A 21733-nucleotide genomic window follows, 5' to 3' on the forward strand; every position below is an offset into this window, starting at 1 on the left:
CTTGTTATTGTGCTAATTTATATATATATTCTCTCACTTTTTCTTGGAGTGGGCGAGAAGGGGAGTGGTGTAAAGTTGTGGAAGAAACAGACTTCCATAGGACAATTTTTTGCTACATGTGGGAAAGCATCTCTTTCTTTTCACAGTCCAGGATTTTGTACAGTACAAAGATTGAAGCCAAAATAAACAGGGAGCATAAATAAACAGTCTGTAATATTAAGCAGGGCCTGTATTTGATACGGTTCAGCATGGAAAAGATTTCTTTGAACTACTTTACTATTGAAATGGAGAGAAGCAGTGGTGACCTTTTTTTTAAACTAATGTCAAAGTTCATTAGTTTTGGCCGAAGCATTTCAAACAAAAGCCAATAGGGAAAGGATGGAAGGTTGACTGGGTCAGTCACCATTCTTGTTCAGTTTGTATGAGGAAATTTGCCATAAAACTCTCAGTAGCTCTTGATTTGGGGAAATGTGGTATAGAAGACAAAGGGCTTGTTTTTCTTTCGGCAGATGCACGTAACATGTATTAACTGTAGTTGCACTTCCATACTGTATTTATATGGCACTATATACAGGAGACACTTCTGTCCCCTCTGGAGTGGAACATGGCAGCTGTTTAACCATGCATTACAACACTAAACAAAAGTTTGGAACAGGAACTCAGGAAGAATACCATAACAAGTTGAGGAAAGGGATTTTTAAGCAGGGTATAAATGATCAGAGCCATAAGTTAATACCCCTAGTGAAAAATGCTATGTAATTTCCATTGTCCACAAATGGCCAGGAGTTCTGATTACTTTCAGAAGACAAGTAAATGTGATTTTAAAAATAAACCAGGAATAATTAGTCTAAAATGTTTATTTTGGAAAGGTTAATTGGTGAAGAGTATTGTGAAAGATGCCTTGCTTTTCCAGTCTGTGTGGGAAATCCCTCACCACCTCTAAACTATCTAGGAACCTAGCTCACTAATGAATTATGTATAGTTTAAAATTTTCAGTGTACTTCAGACAGTTCTTAACTCTTCTCTCTTTTCTTCCTGGCCACATCTCGTTTGTTTCCCTCATGAGAGGTGATCGCATCTCAAGCGTCTAGTAAGTAGTTCAGGAAAGCTCTTCTCTCTTGGAGGGAGTACAGAAGCCTGATCTCAAACTGCCTCAGGGAAATGGCTTTTAAAATATTAATATAATGAAGTTTAACTGATAATACTGATTTTGGATCTCAAACTGCTTAAAATCTGTAGGGGAAAAATAGCAACTCTATTCACCTTTTAACGGGGTTGGGAATTTTGGAATATTCAGTTTCCTTCTACTGTATTTTTCATTCCTTTCCTAATTTAACAAGATCTGATAATGCCAATAAAATACTTCTGCAGAAAAGCCAGTGTTGCATCAAAGAGATTTTCTAGGGAGTTTTGAGTGTGAATGTCTTCATGGGAATCTTGCCAGAACTGAGATTTCTGTAAACTAACTTTCAATTCAAAGGAGACTTCCTGAACTTTTATATACAGTGAGCTGCATCATTTGAGCTTCTTGAGAGATAATGTTAGTAATTATAACCTTAACACCATTGAACAATTATAACATTTTTTTCTAAATTGCTAGGTACACTTTACTGGTGTGAAAGTTTTTCTGCCTTGTTGCTTAAGAACTCTACCCTTTGGTTTTAGAAGCAAAAATCACAAAAGGAAAGATCTGTTTTGTTGGTACACACTTTGAAAATGCAGTCATTTCACCTTTTGTCCCTATCCTATTTTTGAGCTGCAGAGCAATCTTGAAATCTGCTGGTGATTCTACCAACAGAACTATGCTAGAGGGTACATGGTTGTGCTTTGCGATATAGAGGTGCTGGCCTTTAGAGCTGGCCTAAATTCTGACTTAGTCTTTCTAAAACATTTTCCCCTTCATAAGCAAATCACTAGATTTCTGCTATTTTTGTAAGAAATGGGTTTAGGGAACTGTTGCATTAATGCAGAATGGATTTTTCCTAGAGTTGTATTATATCATCCTTTACAAGCAAATAAGTGTAGAACTTTTTTATTTCCATTTTCTACTTCTATTTCTTGACTGTGAATTTGCCAGCACAGCATAATACTCTCAAGCTCTCTGGGAAATAGTGTTTCAACTTGTTTTATACTCTCCTGGTATTGGCTTTTATTGCTGCTAGTCTGAGAGTTTTAAGAACTGTCTTGTCAATATAAACAGAGCGGGAGAAGAAGAACCCCCCTTGAATAGCCATGTTTAACAGGCGTTCCCATTGTGGATGGGAGTGCTTTCAAATGCTCTCACTAACAGTAACTTACATCAATGTAGCAGGCTGCTGGGCTGTTCCGAATGATCACACTATATCAAGAATTGTTGGGTGCGGCTTGATCCTCTGAGGTGCAAGGCCATTCAGCTCCATTGGATGGTGGTAAGACTTGTGAGCACTTGAGGTTTGGCCTACTATTTTCTGGCAAATAAAACATTAAGGAGCCTAACTTTGCTTCCATAGTCAGTGGGAGTTTTGTCAGTGGGAGTTTAGTCAGTGGATAAGTATATTTTCCCCAGCTAGTCACCTCCAGACGACTTAATTCTTTTGTGGCACTCTGAATTTTAGCATGGCAAGGTGAGAGTTCTTGATTGCCATTTGTCACGGAGTCCCTGGGCGATGCTCTGGAACTGCTCCCCACAAAGCCAGTCAGGACTCTGGGGAAGTCTCCTTTCTGTGAGCAGACTGTCTGCAGGACACACAGCTTCCACCTTCCTGGGTCTGACCTCAGAGCATTCAGCATCCTCTCTGCCCCTCCATGCGCTTCCCAACGTGAGTCCGGCCAGGCGGGGTCCTGGGGAAGCCAGAGGGTCCTGCACCCCAACTCCACAGTCAGTCGTAACTCTCAGCCAGCCAGTAAAACAGAGGTTTATTAGACGACAGGAACATGGTCTAAACCAGAGCTTGTAGGTGCAGAGAACAGGACCCCTCAGCTGGGTCCATTTTGGGGGGCAGTGAGCTAGACAGCCATGTCTGCCCTTCACTCCATGTCCCCAACCAGCCCCAACTGAAACTCTCTCCAGCCCCTCCTCCTCTGGGCTTTGTCCCTTTCCGGGCCAGGAGGTCACCTGATTCCTTTGTTCTCCAACCCTTTAGCTCTCACCTTGCAGGGGGGAAGGGCCAGGCCATCAGTTGCCGGAAAACAGGGTGTTGGCCATTCTGTGTCCAGACCCCTGCACGTACCTGCCCTCTAGGGCTCTGCAACGATCATACACCCTTATCCCACCACCTAGATAACTTAAGAACTGCATAGGGGAAACTGAGGCACCCCCACAATATTCAGAGGAAACATTAAGAACAGTCCCGCTTCGTCACGTTGATTGCCATTCCTCTGGGTGGATTTACTCAGGATGACCACCCAAAAAAACCAACCAAACAAAAATAGAGTTCCACAAACCTTATTGGAATGGTTTTAATTAGTAAATATTATCAGGAGCTCTCTTATGGTGAGGCTTATTTTTCATCCATGGTAAAGATGACAGAAATATTCAGAACGTGAGTGAACAAAACAATTAAATATAAATTAAACTGTAGCAATAAGGCCTTCCTGCATTAAATAAAAAGCAATTACATCGTGATAAAGTAGTAGTTGTCCAAAGGTAAAACAGTGACATGTTCCAGAGTTTTCTTTTTCTACAAGCTACTGAATCCTTTCAGTTCAGGTATTTTCTGCCTTCAGTAAAAACTGTATAGGTGAGTAGAAATTAAGTCTAGTCACTGTTTAGCCAAAATCACAACTGAGATGAAGATAATACTTAGATATGTTATTGTAAGGACAATGGCTCTAATTTTTGAACTCTTAACATAAGAACTTTGTTTCTGAAAGTATCAGAATGCAACTTGTAAGCATACTGGTGGGCTTCTTCTGCAATGCATGCAGCTTACCCTGGAAATTGTCATTCCTGTCTAATAAGATTACATTTAAAATGGCACAGTAAAGTTTTCCATTATTAACCTAGTTTCAAATTCCAGTGGGCTGAAATCCTGACACTCTCTGGGGGGAAAAACAAAGAAAAAACAATCTCTCAAACTCCTGCATATTTTTAGGGGGTTGTGTGTGACCAATTAGCTATTTTCTTATTGATGTTTAGGATGGTAACTTGAATTAATAGTAGGCAAATGGCCATTTTATTAAGCTGTCATATATTGTGTAGATATAGAATGCTAAACAGGTGTGAAATATTGTGGCCAAAGTTTCCAAACTTGGGAGCCTAACCACATACCCTGATTTTTCATCGGCACTAAGGACCGGTAGCTGTCATTGACTTCAATGGGAATGGTGGGTGTTTGGTGTTCGGGTTACGAGACTAATTGCACCTGGTGTTCTCTTGGAGTGCACCCCATAGGTTTCAGGCCTCTAGACCAGGGGTTCTTAACCCTTTTCTTTCTGAGTCTGTCCCCCCCCCACATGCTATAAAAACGCCACAGCTAGACCACCTGTGCCACAACTGTTTTTCTGCATATAAAAGCCAGGGCCAGTGTTAGGGAGTAGCAAGCAGGGCAATTGTCTGGGGCCCTATACCACAGAGGACCCCACAAAGTTAAGTTGCTCAGGCTTTGGCTTCAGCCTTAGGTGACGGGGCCCCAGGCTCCAGCCCTGCTTGGTGGAGCTTTGGCTTTCTGTCCTGGGCTGCAGTGGCCCTGCTTGGCGGCCCACCTAAAACCTGCTCATGGCCCCCCCCAAAGGAGCCTCTGGTTGAGAACTACTGCTGTATACATCATGACTCAAGGTGGAATCATGATTCTCCCATTCTCAAATCACCCTTGAACTGCAGTCCCCTGGTATTAACCATGATTACTGCAGCAGGCCTGACTTGACTGCAGGCACTGAAGATCTGTTCCCTCCAGGAGCAATGACAATGGCATCCAGTGACCCAACAGTTGTCTTACAGCATTTATTTTGAACAAAAACATTTGACAGACTGCAAACAATAAACCAGTTTCTCTGCATGCCTGCCTTTTCCAAAGGCTTCCCATTCTCTGGATGTTTGGGAAGAGACAGCTCTTTCAGACTCCTCCACAGCTTCTCTGTCAACCTGTCCCCCTGATGGTTGACCTCTCCTCTCCCGAGAAGGACTTTTTAACTGTTAAGTGTTTGTGATCATTGGGTTTCTAGCTTGGCAAAAGAAGGCTTGCATCTTCATGGGAGACATGATGTAGAATCTTCAGAGCTAATAGTTTCCCATGTTGTCTTGTAATTGCCCTCAAGTTTCTGCTCAGAGGTTGCTTATCTGGATCCATTGTGTTGCTTCCCTGTTTGTTTTTCTCACAGCTCCCTAATAAGCTAGATAATACGTTTATCCAGAAAGTATTGTTGTATATTGGGTTATAATTTCTCGTCACTGACCAGGTCACACATAGCGTACATAAAATCTTAATCTCTGTATTAGATTACATAGCAATTCCACATCCATCACACTTGGCACTTGTGAAAATCCATTGGTTTAGTAAGTGTCTAATCTCGGGCACTATTTTAGTTTACTTGCTTAATCTTTAGCATGTGCTAAAGTCACATCCCATTTATTTTGAAAAATGTTTCTGTAAGGAATTGAACTTCTTGCATTTCTCCTTCTGAAAACACCCCTGAACTGTACTTACTGTGTGCAGCGTTTTTGTTGGAAGACTGTATCTTGTTTTTTCTTAATGTCTTAGCTTTTTGGTTGCAAGCAACGTTTACTCTAAGTCCCCGGATTTTAACTGGGTGTTCAGTGAGTTGATTTCATTACCAAAGGCGCCTTTCACAATATTTGTCGTCTGGTGCTAAAAAGAGGTTCAGAATATCACATCTCGTGTCTCAGAGGCATCTGTTCTCTTGGGCGTCTTATTTTTGTACATCCAGTGTAAGTAAAAACACAGTATGGCTCTGCAGCGAGGTGAAAATTCTCTCAAGAACAAGAGCCTTTAGTGAAGTGAAGTTACACCAGCACTGAAGTTGAAATTTAAAAGTTTTCACTGTGCTTAAAGGGAAGGTTTATGTAATTTAAAACCATTCTGTAAACAAATCATAGTAATGTTTCATTCAAATATTAATGACCAGTGTTAGAGCTCTTATTTAAAACCCTCTTATCAAACAGGAATACTAAGGAGCTTAAATGACTGAATTGTTAATTTGCCTCCAGTGGACCTCCTCCATATCAGACAGATGGGGGTTATGCAAACCTGCTGCCTCTGCCCTATAGTTTTGTCTCCCCAGCAGTCAGCTGTAGGGCTTTTCTGAGGGAAATTCCAAGTTTTATTTTAAATTTCTGATAGCAGTTGGGGCTCAGTGTCTGTCAATCTTAGTGGTGTTCCAGGACTGCATTTTCCTTTTGGGGAGATTGCCCTCTCAGCGTTGCTTCTCCTTCTGAGGCATTTGAAGCAGCTGCTGTCCCTACAAGCTTCAAGGAAAGAGGTAGGCCAAGAGCCAGAGGTGGTCTCTGGCTTCACCCCCTTATCAAGTCTTTCACTGGAGCTGTGCAGACACGAGGCAGGCAGGGTTGGAGAAACTGCCTCAAGGGGTAAGCAGCTTCATGAGAGGAGTGATAATGGAAGGGCAGCCTGCCAGATGGAAGATTGTGCCTAAGTCCCTAGAGCCCGCTTTAGCAGCCACACTTTGGACTGCAGAGCTCAGGTGCCTCCTTCCCTATGCATGATCTTGGAACCTCATTCTGTTCCTTACAGAACTATCCGGATGGAATCTCTCTAAGAGGTATCCTCATGCTATCAAAGTAGACTTCCTGATAGTGATCTCCAGTCAGACAAGTTTTGAAATTAGGAGCTTTCTGAAATGAGACGCCTAGTGTTGTACTTTTAATTAAGACAAGCCGATCTCCCAGATGTTTCAGCATTCATTCCCAAAGTAAATTCAAGAAATATTCTTCCTTCTGATAAGTGTCAAAGTCTGCACCTTTGGAGCACTGACAGTCTAAGGGAAGAGAAGTACATTCTCCTGTACTGAGACCTGCTAGGTGTCCGTCAGTACATAAATTTACCAAGAATCTGTCAGTCATCTAGTCTTCGGCCAAAGCCATACTTTTGGTAGAAGTCTTCTCCATGCCTTAGTACCCAGATGAAGATGGAGGATATATAAAATACCTTATTTAGATGCCTGTATTTAAGGATAAACCTGCTTCCCACCCTGGAGGCACAGGGTGTGAAGATCCATTTTTATTTTTATTGATCTGTGGACCACAGAATGATGAAGAATAGGAACACTTATCTATACTTACCTGAAAATGGCCTCTCCAAGTAATAAGGTTCTTGCCCAGGAGATACCGATCATCCCAAATAGAGATGAGAACTGATGTCCAGAGACTTGGGTTTGTTTCAGTAGTGGGAATTTCCCATGGTCTGCATTAGGAAAAATCATACTCTTTCCTCAAAGTGTATTGAATACAATCTGTAATTTAGGAGAATAGAATGGAATTATCTTGGCTATGGAATCTATCTCAACTGGTGGGGAGCTTCAGTGCCAGAGTGTTTCCCTGCTGCTGGTGAGTGACAGGTCTGGTTGTGCCCCAAGTTGCAAGCAGGCTGAAGTACCCATTGTACTGGATCTGTGGACTTTATTATGTGAAGAAAGGAAGCTTTCAAGTAAGCACAGATAATTTTTCCTATTCTGCAAACATTTACGCGTGTGAATAATTTAACTCATATGAGTAGTCCTGTTGACTCATGTGGTACTAGTGTAGTTTTTCTTGTTTAGTTGGTGATCTGTCTGGTGATAAGCTCTCACCTGTACATAAGTGCTTCACCAAAACTTGTAGATGTTTATTGCAGCATTCCAATATTGCAAAATTCAAGAGGACCATTTTAAAATCAGCCTTTGTCCTAACTCAGAACATAAGAATGGCCGTCCTGGGTCAGACCAAAGGTCCATCTAGCCCAGTAGCCTGTCTTCTGACACTGGCCAGTGCCAGGTGTCCAAGAGGGAATGAACAGAACAGGTAATCATCAAGTGATTCATCCCCTGTCGCTCATTCCCAGCTTCTGGCAAACTCCTGTGCATATGGCTAAATTAGTACTTGGGAATATGATGAGGCTAATAGCTACGTGGCTCTGGGAAGAAGGATAAAGGAGTTTGAGGTATAAGTGGTGGTCTTGTCCATCCTCCCCATGGAAGGAAAAGGCCTGGGTAGAGACTGTCAAATTGTGGAAGTCAATGAATGGCTACACAGGTGGTGTCGGAGAGAAGGCTTTGGATTCTTTGACCATGGGATGGTGTTCCAAGATGGAGGAGTGCTAGGCAGAGATGGGCTCCACCTAACGAAGAGAGGGAAGAGCATCTTCGCAAGCAGGCTGGCTAACCTAGTGAGGAGGGCTTTAAATTAGGTTCACCGGGGAAAGGAGACCAAAGCCCTGAGGTAAGTGGGATACCTGGAGGAAGCAGGAGCGCGCGAGAGGGGAGGGCTCCTGCCTCATACTGAGAAAAAGGGACAATCAGCAGGTTTATCTCAAGTGCCTATATACAAATGCAAGAAGCCTGAGAAACAAGCAGGGAGAACTGGGAGTCCTGGCACAGTCAAGGAATTATGATGTGATTGGAATAACACTTGGTGGGAAAACTCACATGACTGGAGTACTGTCATGGATGGATATAAACTGTTCAGGAAGGACAAGCAGGGAAGAAAAGGTGGGGGAGTTGCACTGTATGTAAGGGAGCAGTATGACTGCTCAGAGCTCAAGTATGAAACTGCAGAAAAACCTGAGTCTCTGGATTAAGTTTAGAAGTGTGAGCAACAAGGGTGATGTCATGGTGGGAGTCTGCTGTAGACCACCGGACCAGGGGGATGAGGTGGACGAGGCTTTCTTCTGGCAACTCACGGAAGTTACTAGATCGCAAGCCCTGGTTCTCATGGGAGACTTCAATCACTCTGAGATCTGCTGGGAGAGCAATGCAGCGGTGCACAGACAATCCAGGAAGTTTTTGAAAAGTGTAGGGGACAATTTCCTGGTGCAAGTGCTGGAGGAACCAACTAGGGGCAGAGCTCTTCTTGACCTGCTGCTCACAAACCGGGAAGAATTAGTAGGGGAAGCAAAAGTGGAGGGAAACCTGGGAGGCAGTGACCATGAGATGGTCGAGTTCAGGATCCTGACACAGCGAAGAAAGGAGAGCAGCAGAATACGGACCCTGGACTTCAGAAAAGCAGACTTTGACTCCCTCAGGGAACTGATGGGCAGGATCCCCTGGGAGAATTACATGAGGGGGAAAGGAGTCTAGGAGAGATGGCTGTATTTTAAAGAATCCTTATTGAGGTTACGGGGACAAACCATCCCAATGTGTAGAAAGAATAGTAAATATGGCAGGTGACCTGCTTGGCTTAACAGTGAAATCCTTGCTGATCTTCAGCACAAAAAAGCTTACAAGAAGTGGAAGATTGGACAAATGACAGGGAAGAGTATAAAAGTATTGCTCGGGCATGCAGGAGTGAAATCAGGAAGGCCAAGTCACATCTGGAGTTGCAGCTAGTAAGAGATGTTAAGAGTAACAAGAAGGGTTTCTTCAGGTATGTTAGCAGCAAGAAGAAAGTCAAGGAAAGCGTGGGCCCCTTACTGAATGAGGGAGGCAACCTAGTGACAGAGGATGTGGAAAAAGCAAATGTACTCAATGCTTTATTTTGCCTCTGTCTTCACGAACAAGTTCAGCTCCCAGACTACTGCACTGGGCAGCACAGCATGGGGAGGAGGTGACCAGCCCTCTGTGGAGAAAGAAGTGGTTCGGGACTATTTAGAAAAGCTGGACGAGCACAAGTCCATGGGGCTGGATGCGCTGCATCCAAGAGTGCTAAAGGAGTTGGCAGATGAGATTGCAGAGCCATTGGCCATTATCTTTGAAAACTCATGGCTATCGGGGGAAGTCCCGGATGACTGGAAAAAGGCTAATGTAGTGCCCATCTTTAAAAAAAGGGAAGGAGGAGGATCCTGGGAACTACAGGCCAGTCAGCCTCATCTCAGTCCCTGGAAAAATCATGGAGCAGGTCCTCAAGGAATCAATTCTGAAACACTTAGAGGGGAGGAAAGCGATCAGGAACAGTCAGCATGGATTCACCAAGAGATTAGTCAGGCATGACTTGCCAATTGCCTTCTATGACGAGATAACTGGCTCTGTGGATGAGGGGAAAGCAGTGGACTTGTTGTTCCTTGACTTTAGCAAAGGTTTTAACACTGTCTCCCACAGTATTCTTGTCAGCAAGTTAAAGAAGTATGGGCTGGATGAATGCACTATAAGGTGGGTAGAAAGCTGGCTAGATTGTTGGGCTCAGCAGGTAGTGATCAGTGGCTCCAGGTCTACTTGGCAGCCGGTATCAAGTGGAGTGCCCCAAAGGTCGGTCTTCAGGCCGGTTTTGTTCAATATCTTCATTAATGATCTGGAGGATGGTGTGGGTTGCACCCTCAGCAAGTTTGCAGATGACACTAAACTGGGAGGAGAGGTAGATACACTGGAGGGTAGGGATAGGATACAGAGGGCCCTAGACAAATGAGGGGATTGGGCCAAAAGAAATCTGAGGTTCAACAAGGCCAAGTGCAGAGTCCTGCACTTAGGACGGAAGAATCCCATGCACTGCTACAGACTAGGGACCGAATGGCTCGGCAGCAGTTCTGCAGAAAAGGACCTAGGGGTTACAGTGGACGAGAAGCTGGATATGAGTCAACAGTGTGCCCTTGTTGCCAAGAAAGCCAATGGCATTTTGGGCTGTATAAGTAGGGGCATTGCCAGCAGATCGAGGGACGTGATCGTTCCCCTCTATTCGACATTGGTGAGGCCTCATCTGGAGTACTGTGTCCAGTTTTGGGCCCCACACTTCAAGAAGGATGTGGAAAAATTGGAGAGAGTCCAGCGAAGGGCAACAAAAATGATTAGGGGACTGGAACACATGACTTATGAGGAGAGGCTGAGGGAACTGGAATTGTTTAGTCTACGGAAGAGAAGAATGAGGGGGGATTTGATAGCTGTTTTCAACTACCTGAAAGGGGGTTCCAAAGAGGATGGCTCTAGACTGTTCTCAATGGTAGCTGATGACAGAACGAGGAGTAATGGTCTCAAGTTGCAGTGGGGGAGGTTTAGGTTGGATATTAGGCAAAACTTTTTCACTAGGAGGGTGGTGAAACACTGGAATGCGTTACCTAGGGAGGTGGTGGAATCTCCTTCCTTAGAAGTTTTTAAGGTCAGGCTTGACAAAGCCCTGGCTGGGATGATTTAGTTGGGGATTGGTCCTGCTTTGAGCAGGGGGTTGGACTAGATGACCTCCTGAGGTCCCTTCCAACCCTGATATTCTATGATTCTATTCATAATTGCTTTGAAGAGGGTATGGTAGTGATGAAGCTTCCACCTTCCTGTAAAGCTACAAGAGTCTTGTTCTCCCAGTCTTTGTTTGTGATGTCACAAGCTTGTTGCGGATAAAGGACTGATGATAAAGTAACTTTTAGGGCTAGGAGGATGGTTCTTTCACTGTCCTCCTGACTTGAAAATCTGATTACTGTCAAATTCTGTATGCATGTAGAAGGTGACTATACATATTTAAGTACATGTTTATATTTCATCTGCTGTAACATGACAGATCCATGTCATGCATCGCATGCATACAACCTGCTTAACTTGAGCTGTATGTACCATATACAACTAGAAGGACCAGACTCTTGTCCTTTCTAGAAGTGTCGGGATTATCCAGTTATACTTCAAACTAGATTTAGAAGTGATTAGGGGAAAAGTCTTGAAATACATATGTGAATCATACTACGTAACTTACATGGTAAACTCGTATGCATTTTTTTAATACAGGCAGTGGACAAGTTCACTTTTAGTAAGGGAGCTGTACTGCTGGTCCTGTTTAAACATTCCATACTTAAAATACATCACATTCCTTTTTATCCGTGGTGCTGCACATTGCTATATGCTTGGCTCATTTTAATACTTTGTTTACATTAGCTCAGTGTGTGCATTATCTGAAGCTTAGTTTTAGGTTTGACTCTTTGATTCTGAAATCTCTTCGTGCCAGTGCATTCCCAATACTGACTTTGCTCTGCTTGTTGGAGTGCATTCCATTTCCTTAGATTCTTGATTGTGACACAGCTCCTCCTTCCACACATCAGGTCTGACAAGCCTCTTGTTGAAAGACACAACTCCCTTCATTGCCTGTTCATGTTTTCTATTTTCTGTATAGCTTCTGAAATTTCTTGCAAGAGTCTTGAGGCATTTTGACTCACTGAGTAATGTGACTGCAGTGGTACTGCCCACATGTTTAGTTATGCACCTGCTTAAGTGTCTTACTGGATTGGAGTCATAATGAGTAGATCCACTGTAGTTTCTAAAACAAAATACCCCTAAAACAGAACACATTTAGATTTTTATAGTAAATGCTTGGAAAAAAGTATTGGCAGTTGCTATGAGATACTTTTGTTTATAGATAACTCTGCTACCCATTTGAAGCTCAATTTGAGAGGATAAAATTGCTTGTGCAGTAACCCTTGGCTGCTAATTTTTTTGTAGCATCTTTTAAAGTGATATTCTGAGAGTACTTCATAACAATTTGGGAAACTCCTTAATAGCTTGTCAGATTTTTTTTGTGAGAAACTGAGTTGCTGTTGTTCAAAGTAAACTACTTTCCTGAATAGAAAATGAGGAGAAACAGTAGTGGGATTTAGTGCAATAACTTCGTGCATTTAGATTCCTCCCAACCAATAGGTTCAATTCCTACCACATGCTGTTAATGTTGAATATATTTCTAATTAGCTGTATTTAAGATTCACTTCAAAATTCATTTTTACATTTTCATAAACGGATAAGTGTACAAAATGGAAGCTCTGAATTCAAATTGTATAAAATGTCAAAAGGATGATTAAGATGAATACTTGCATATGTTTACCTTTGACCATAGTAACCTCACTTATGACAACATTCACAAATAATTCATAACTTTTTATTGATATTGCAGTTGAAGTTTGATCTTAAAACTTCGATCTGTGGCTGGAGAGGCTTTTTTTTAAACTGTTCTTACAAGGTCTTATGGAAGGTTAAATTTTCAGAGCTGTCCTCCATACGTTCCTTTTTCCTCTGGACTCTTTAGTCCTATTACTAGGTCTATATCAGGATAGCGTTAGTAAGACTAATCTTAATTATGCTCTATTTGTGATGGGCTGAAGCTTAAAAGTATTGTTCCAGTTTGGCTGTTCAGCAAGATTCAGAGCAATGAAACAAATTCTGGAAACTGCTGCCCAGAAGTTCAGGAATCTGATTTACTGACCTACTTTTTGTTGTACACGTAGCATAGCTTAAGATGCTTCGTGATCATGTAGCTGTTTCATCAGGATTGTTCTAAATGATGCTTTTTAACCTTTTCATTTTTCTGTGGTATAACAGTACATTTAATGATCCTTTAATTACTATCAGACTTTCTGAGGGGAAAACAGTGATTTTTAGTTTGTCTTCACAGGTGATTTTTCATGGTTCGATTTGGCAGAAGCACATGCTTTATGGGTAGCAAGCCCAGTCCTGGAGTGCAGTATGAGGATCTTGGTAAAGCAAAAGTTTTATCTGTTCAGTGGCTGAGGATCTCTTGTTCTCATACATGTTAATTATTGCCACATCAGACTGTAAATATAATTGTTGTCTCTTATAGATTGGAGGTGTCTTACACTGAGCTCCTCTCAGGCTAATTTGAAGTTCTTATTAGTGTTGTCTCTTAACCAATTTCTAACAGAATTCTAACAAAATTATAACATCACAAGAGTCAAGAGACTGAAAGCTCAACAGCAGAAAGGAGGCATATTTAAATCTTTGTTACTGTTTTTTCTTAACATCTAAATTCTGCTGCCTAATGAACACTTGGGTGAAAAGACATCTTGAGCATCAAGCATTCTGTCCCTTCAAGTAAGGTGTGAGAGCTCCCACTGTGGTTATAGAAAAGGAGTACTTGTGGCACCTTAGAGATTGACAAATTTATTTGAGCATAAGCTTTCGTGAGCTACAGCTCACTTCATCAGATGCACAAGTACTCCTTTTCTTTTTGCTAATACAGACTAACACGGCTGCTACTCTGAAACCTGTCACTGTGCTGCTTTGTGAGATATCCCCCCCCCCCCCCGGAATGTCTCCAGCAAATCCTGGGAAGGCCAGACTTCATGTTCCTGATATTTCTAAGATTAAAAAAAACCCAAACCTTTCAGGCTGCCTTTATACATAAGGGTGGGGAGGGCAGTTTAAAAAAAAAAAAGTCCTTTGACAAGTTGCATTTAAAACTTGAGGTCAATTACAAAACTGTCCATTTGCAGAAAGTAGTATTCCTCTCTTTCTTAAATCCTGCCTCTAGAGGCATAGTAGTGCAGCAGTCCTGAGTGCGTCTTGCAGGAAGTTCCTACATCTCTCAAACTATTGTGCAGTGGGGAAGTAAAGTGACAACAGGTTTCCTGTAATGCAGTTCACTGTTAAGGGAAACCCAGTTATTTTCAATTGAGAATCTAAACTAAAATGAATTATCCATCTAAAGATCATATAAGGAAATGCAGTGCTGGCTTTCCAGTACAGTCTGTTTTTAACCTGGATTAGAAGAGATTATTGTATCTGGGCATGCATGAGTGAATAAACTCAAGAGCTGATCTACCTCTGGAGTTCTTTGTGAAGTGATATCCTGGTGACAGGGAAGTCCGTTGCTTGGGGGCTTGATGCCCACTATTGTCTGTTTAGGCACTGTGTGTGTGTGCACGCGTGTGTGCACGCTCACAGTACAAAACCTTTCCATTATTCTACATCTTGAACTTGATCCACAGGAGTTGTAAGTCTTAGCCCCTAAACTAACAGTTGTGTAACCATATCATGTGACTCAAGTGGGCTGGTGTTGGTGGTGGCCTTTTTAAAATCACGGGGCTACAAAAGCTGGTATCTGTTTTTTTGTTTGTTTTTCCCTTTTTTCCAAACCTGTTAGTGCTGAAATTCTCCAAGTCAGAGCCATAGTTCTGGAAGTTTAAAATCTTTAAGTGCCTTTTTAACTCAGTATTGACACTCCGACCAAAACTTCAGTTTGAACTTTTTAATAGGAACAGAAATGACATAGTGCATCTAATTTAAGATTCTACACTACTGAGGAGATGGAATCCTCACTATACCAATACAGTTGGAGTGTGTGGTTGAGAGGCAAGGAAAACAGTATAGGTTTCTAAACTATTAATTTATGGTGGGTTAACACTTTACAATCCAAGTGAACTTTTTGGGGTAGGTACTGTCTTTTTATTCTGTGTTCGTAAAGCACCTAGCAAAATAGAGTCTTGGTCATGTCAAGGGCTTGTAGGTGCTACTACCCCTGGCTTGCAAGAAGACAGCATTTTCATAATATAAGTAATGGGTGGTAAATTTCACTTTTAAAAGCATAGGTGAGTTGACAGTATTCCAGACAATATGCCCTTCTGGATGGATGGTGCGGTCAGATTTTGGAATGTCTTGAGATAGACATCTCTATTTAGCCTGTGACCTTTTGAGAATGATAGATGCGAACTTAATTGGTGACTAGTGAACTTGAATTTTCTTCACCCACTGTTTGATGTTCCTGGAGTACGTTCCTTATAGATATTACCAGTGGGATTTGTATGCTGTGCTACTAGAACTCTTAATGAACTTTGGGACTCTGAGATGTGGATCTCTTATGATTCCTTGGCAACTAGCCTTCGGATGTTTTTGCTTTCGGTTTTTGCTGCATGTAGTTTCACTCTGCAGAAAGACTGGGATGAAGTGTTTGAAACAAAACAATAAATAGTAGATAATCAAAACTACTTTGTTCAGGACTTCAGTGGGGCACAGGTCTGCTTGTGCTGAGTAAATCATAGGATTGGAGCATAAGTCATGAGAATTACACAAATAGAATTACTTGCCTTATGTTTTTTTGGGCCTTTAGGGTATGCTCGGGTCATGTTTTCCACTTTCTCTAACAGTAAGGGCTAGTTTGTTTCTTAGCTATGGCTGGGAAGGGTGGGAACTTTTGCCTTAGGAAGCACCTAATGGAAAAGGCCATGAGGCAACAATTAAACCCAAGCTCGGGCACCCCCTGTATATTTACCTGACTCAGCAAAGACAATGCCTCCTGCCACAAGGTCCAAATCAGGAGCAGAGTCTGCTCTTGGCCGGGTCTTGTTGGGAGAGCAGAGAGCATTCTCCTAAGCATGAGGCTAAGTCTTCCTCCAAATCCACTTTGAGCAGGTCTGATCCAGCCCTGCCTAAACCAAGCACTAGCTCAGCTCAAGAGAATTTAGGACATCCTAAGTCTGAGGCACAATAAGAGCCCACAGTCTAATGTTCCATTGACACTGGATCACAATCTGGTGGTGCCCATGCCTGTGGTACCTCCCAAGTACAAACATGGGATCCGCTGGTACCGACAAAGATTGATTGAGAACGTCGATCATCCATGGTTCTATTTTTGTTTTCATTAGCCGTTGCACAGAGAGTTCTTCCCAGCATGAGAAGAGTCCTGTCTGCCTGAACCGCAGGAGCTGCAACAGAAACAGAGACCTACAGTCCTCCTGAGGACATCTTCGCTCTCCCAGACCTGGAGTCTCCTGCTCCTTTGGGCCCCTCCCTTTTGAGAGAGGTTATGATTCCACCAGGAAGCTGTCCTTTGGAAGGAGTTTGTCTTCCATTCCTTCTTCAGGCTGTGATTTTCCTCCAGTGGTACCATCAGTAGCAGCATTGTAACTGGAGTTTCTTCGAGATGTGTTGTCTAATCAATCTGTATTCCACTGTCTGCCCTCCTTCCCCTCTGCTTCAAATCTTATCTGATTCATGGTAGAGAAGGAACTGGAGAGGCAGTTGGTCTGATCTGCCCTTTATCTCCTTGGTGAGAGGCCTGAGGTGAGCCAGGGCACCAAGTGTGGACCAATGGACACCACTTTCAAAATTCTCCAACTCTGGTCATGTGGAGCACACGTGTACCCACAGTAGCATACAGATAGGGACCACACATCTCAAAGAATATCTTTGAAAGGCTTTCTTTGCAACCATAATGCCTAGAAACATCTGAAAAAATGAATGCTTATGTTCTGCAGAAACTGAATCTGGCCTGCAGGCTAGCAGTTTGAAACCTCTAGTCTAGAGCTTTTGTATTTGAAAACTTACTACCGTACATCATTGGTAACTGAGGTGCTGAGCAGGAGCAGTGAGAGCAGCAGTTAACAAATTGGAAATGGAGAGACCGGCTGTGTCTCCTGGGGAACAAGTGAGTGATGGTGTGTAAAGTGGAAGGTTCACTATTTAAATAAGTGAAATTTGGGGATCATCAGAGTGGCAGGATTATCACTGATTTTGGAGGTTGTGAAATAGAACATGCATCAAATTTGAAGTTCAAGCTGTGGGTTATTCATAATTCTGAATAGCTTGATCAGGTCTTCAGCTCTTCCTTAAAATTATGTACACCTTCTCAGAGTATAGCCCTGCTTCATTTTGGTCTAATGTTGGCTGCTAACTTGTGTTAACTGTGAGGAACTGGGAGAGAGTTGACACCTGTGAGCCTTGGTGGGAAGGATCATATTTCCTGAGTGGAATGGATGAATTAAGAAAAATGTATCTTAGTTCTCATTCAAGGTAAATGGTTAGTAGGGCTTATTGGACATCTTTCAAAAATAAAATTATACTTGAGACCATCTGCTCCCAAGCTCAATCATATATGGTGTGATAAATCTGTGCTTATGTCTAAGTCTTTGGGGACTAAATCATCTACTAAACTTGTAAGATCTCCAATTAGAGAGAAAGTGGGTGAGATAATATCTTTTAGTGGACCCAACCTCCCCCACCTAGTCTCTCTAATATCCTGGGACTGACATGGTTACAACTACACTGCGTACAAGCTCTCCAGTGTCTGACTTCTTGGCCCTCACTCTTAAGAAAAGGTGTGTTACTATAGAAAGGACCATAGCCGTGATTTAGTACAGCTTTGGTCTAATGGTGATCTTACTAGAGAGAGCACAAAATAGCCACCTCACTTTTACCATAATACAGGATGTGGCTTGGAGACACCTGTCTTATGGATCCAGGTCTATTGCTGTGGGAAGTAGCTAATAGTGTTTGTGGAAAGAGTGAAACCTTGATAACCTTTCAATCCATTTATCATTGCCTGTAGTTCCTATTTTGAGGCATCTGAAACAGTAATGAAACAGAGCAGATAACACTATGTAGTGCGTTATGTCCACTGTTTGGCATTGCGATAGACTGGGTAATGAAGAAGGGTGTTAGCAATGTGAGTAGATAGCAAATGCCTAGAAGATCTAGACTTTGCCAGTGATGTTGCACTACAGAGCATCACTGCCTTAAAGCTTCCAAGACAGATAACATGGCAAAAACAGTAGGCCAAGCATGGTTCAAAATTAGCTACACCAAAACAAACATCCTCAAAACGTAGATGTCAAGCATCATCATCACAGTAGAAGGCAAAAACAAAAAGAACAGTTCCTGGGCAGCAGCATACTAGCCAATGGAGACCTTGAGAAGGAAGTAACATTTAGATAGAAATGCATCTGAAGAAGTGGTTTTTTACCCATGAAAGCTTATGCCCAAATAAATCTTAGTCTTTAAGGTGCCACCAGGCTCCTTGTTGTTTTTTTAGATAGGAAAGGTGTCCACAGCAGTTACTAAACTCAACATGGAAATCAGAGATACTAGAAAAAAACTGAGAAATCAAAGGTATATCAGACCAAAACTGAGCATTTTCAATTCAAACATAATCTCAGTGCTAACATATGGCTGTGAGAGCTGGAGATCTATCAAAACACTGGACAAAAACTAGACTCCTTCAAAAATAAGTGCCTATGAAAGATCCTTGCCATTGGATGGAAAGAATTAATCACCAACGAAGAGATCAAAGAAATCTCCAACCTCTGGGTGTAGGATGGGAAGAACAGTAGATAAACTTTCGAGGGTAGGGAAAAGTACAGTGTACAATAAAGCTAAAGCTTGTCGCCTAATTCATGAGTCTCCTTGCCCCAGAATCTTTCATAAATTATCTTTACTTTTGCAGTGGTGCAAAAGTGATTGTTGCTTGTTGGATAGGTATATTTATAAAATAAATTCTGTGATTACAAATTTGTCATGATTTGCATACAATACTTCTGAACTTCATGTGATTGCTTTTTATTCCAGTTAAATAATTTTCCAGATTTATTTGCAGATGCTTTTAAATCTATAATTAGATACAAAAATGCAATGCTCTTATGCAATGCAGTGTTCTTTAAAATGCCTTCAAATTCAGTGTCCCCTAAATTACATTCATATGAATTTATGGACATACACTGTACAGTACATGCTGACACCAGGAACAAGAGCTGGCCAGTCTGTCTATGAACAGTGTGCTGTGGTATGCAGTGTCGTGGTACTTAAAGAATTTAGTGAACCCTGTATGAAGTGCACAAAAGAAGTTTATCATTTCACTATAAAGTTATATCCTGTCTGCAGAGTATTCAGTACAATGCAGAAAGTGAGTGCTTACCAGACGTCAAGACCACTGTTTTTCTTTAGTCATAGTGGGTACCTGACTTGGTTACATTGCTGGAAGCTATGTTAATGACTTAAATCATAATGGATGTGCAGTGAAACACCCAGTGGGTTTCATCTTGCTCTAAGCTTGTTGTTTGTCTATCTATAGACTTTTTCTATTTCAGAGGTTTTCTTTGCTAAGCCACAATAATTTGATGTCAATTGGAAAGATCCCTTATGGAATTCAATAGGGAAACTCTGCTTAATAGACTCTGAAGCTATTAACTATTTAACTGCTAGGCACGCCCTCTTACGTATGCATATTTCTGGGGTGATTAATCATTGGAGTCTCTGAAATGTCAGGATTTCCTGGATACATGGAAATACCACAGAAAGTGTTCCCCTATTGCATGCACCCAATCACATCAGAAAAGTTAAAGCAGTTCAGAGAGAAATCCTAATGGAATTCATTCCTTTTAAATGGCCATAGTCAAGGTGTATGTAACTACTTACTTTTCATCACTTGGAAGGCTGATACTGAAATCCGTCTCCCTACCAAACTGTTAATTATACATGCTTGCTACCCTATCAGTAGAGCATGATTGCTGGGCTATTGGCAAGTATATATTGCATTAAAATGCACTGAAATGTTTTGGGGTTTAGGAAGTGAAAAGAACCTACACAGATTACAAGCTTTCCAAACCAATTGGTAGTTATGTACATTTATTTTTCATTCTTAGTATCTTTTAAGTAATGACTTGAAGCTGATTATTCTTTAGCCTCCAGTGCCATCAAACGTTAAGGTATCAGGGAATGCAACCCCCTTTTTTTTTTTGGATAACCGTGTATCCATAATTTAAATAACTTAATTATTGAATTCAATTGATATCTGTTATAAGGAACTTTTTATAGGGTCATGACTGAACAAAAAATAATGCAACTTCCTGAAATGAAAGCAAATTAGTGTCACAAGGAAAAACCTGTTTTTTTTGTTTTTAAGTGGGCAGTTGGAAAGTGTCACAACCTCGTTGTAAGATACTGTTAACAGGAACCTGACAGTTAAGTACCTTGAAGAGTTAAGTGGAACGATAATTTACCTAAAATTCTAGATTTGAGTGGTGTAACAGATTTTCCCCTTAATCCCCTGCTAAGAATGTAGGTTTACAAACTACTTAAGCATTGCAAATATACAACCAATGTATCTGTATGTGCCTCAAATATACTGTTTCATGGTGTAAGTTAATGATTACAGGGATCAAGAAGGAATTCAATATGTGGCATTTCAAAGGTGCCAGAAGCATTATAGGGTTTTTCTTATTCCTATTAAACGTTCAATTTAAAAGATCAGTAGCAATACTTTGTCATTAGTTCACTTCAATATATATATATATTGTAGTGTCCTTGTTAATGCAAACTGAATTATTTGAATATTTTTGGTAGTGCATGTTATGACTGAGGCTGTTTGTTTTTTCCTTGTTTTGTAGGACTCTGTTGCATTGAGACCAACAATCCAGTTTCAAGGAAACCAAGGGGTAAGTTTGTGTATGGATCTGGCTGGAAGGCTGTCCCATGGGTGTAGATACTGACTGCTTTAAAGTTAACCTATGTGGGATCTGTCCTGGGTTAAAAATGAATTAGATAAGTTCATGGAGAATAAGTCCATCAATGACGGCCAAGATGGTCCGGGATGCAACTCCATGTTCTGGGTGTCCTTAAGCCTCCAACTGCCAGAAGCTGGGACTGGAAAATGGGATGGATCACTTGAAATTTCCCTGTTCTGTTCATTCTCTCTGAAGCATCTGGCACTGGTTGCTGGCAGAAGACCAGATACTGCACAAAATGGGCCACTGGTCTGACCCAGTATGGCTGTTCTTATGCATGTATCAAAGTCTTACCTTAATGGGTGGTGTGTGTTTGGGTTTTTTTTGTTTGTTGGTTTTTTAACAAGCATTGAGTTGTGCGCACAGTGTTGTCCGAGTAAGAGCATTGGGTGTTTCTACACAAACTGTTTTTCCTTACAATTTCTCACCATTGTTTATCACTGTTGATAGCCATAGTGGGGCACATTAAAAACACCTTGCTGCCAAGAAGAATGAGGAAACCAAAAATACAAATGATACTATGTGTGATAAGTGTAGCAATTCATGGAAGCCTTGCCTATGCCCTTGGGAAACACCTCACCCAACCTGGCAGTTCTGATGCTACATTTTGAGGTGTGAATCAGAATAATGTTGGTAGACTGCATTATTAGTGCACTGTGAAATTTGGCTTGACATCTAGT

At 41.6% G+C, this 21733-nt stretch overlaps 1 protein-coding gene across 1 annotated transcript in view; it reads left to right on the plus strand.

The window, feature by feature from the left end:
* The window catches only part of ELL (elongation factor for RNA polymerase II), an 87855-nt gene that overhangs the window by 17605 nt on the left and 48517 nt on the right, over positions 1-21733 (plus strand). The window contains exon 2 of the mRNA XM_073324699.1: positions 20937-20984. Within this exon, the coding sequence (XP_073180800.1) occupies positions 20937-20984 (48 nt within the window). The remainder of the gene's footprint in view (positions 1-20936; positions 20985-21733) is intronic.

Source organism: Lepidochelys kempii, chromosome 25 (genome assembly GCF_965140265.1).
Source record: "Lepidochelys kempii isolate rLepKem1 chromosome 25, rLepKem1.hap2, whole genome shotgun sequence".
Taxonomy (NCBI): Eukaryota; Metazoa; Chordata; order Testudines; family Cheloniidae; genus Lepidochelys; species Lepidochelys kempii.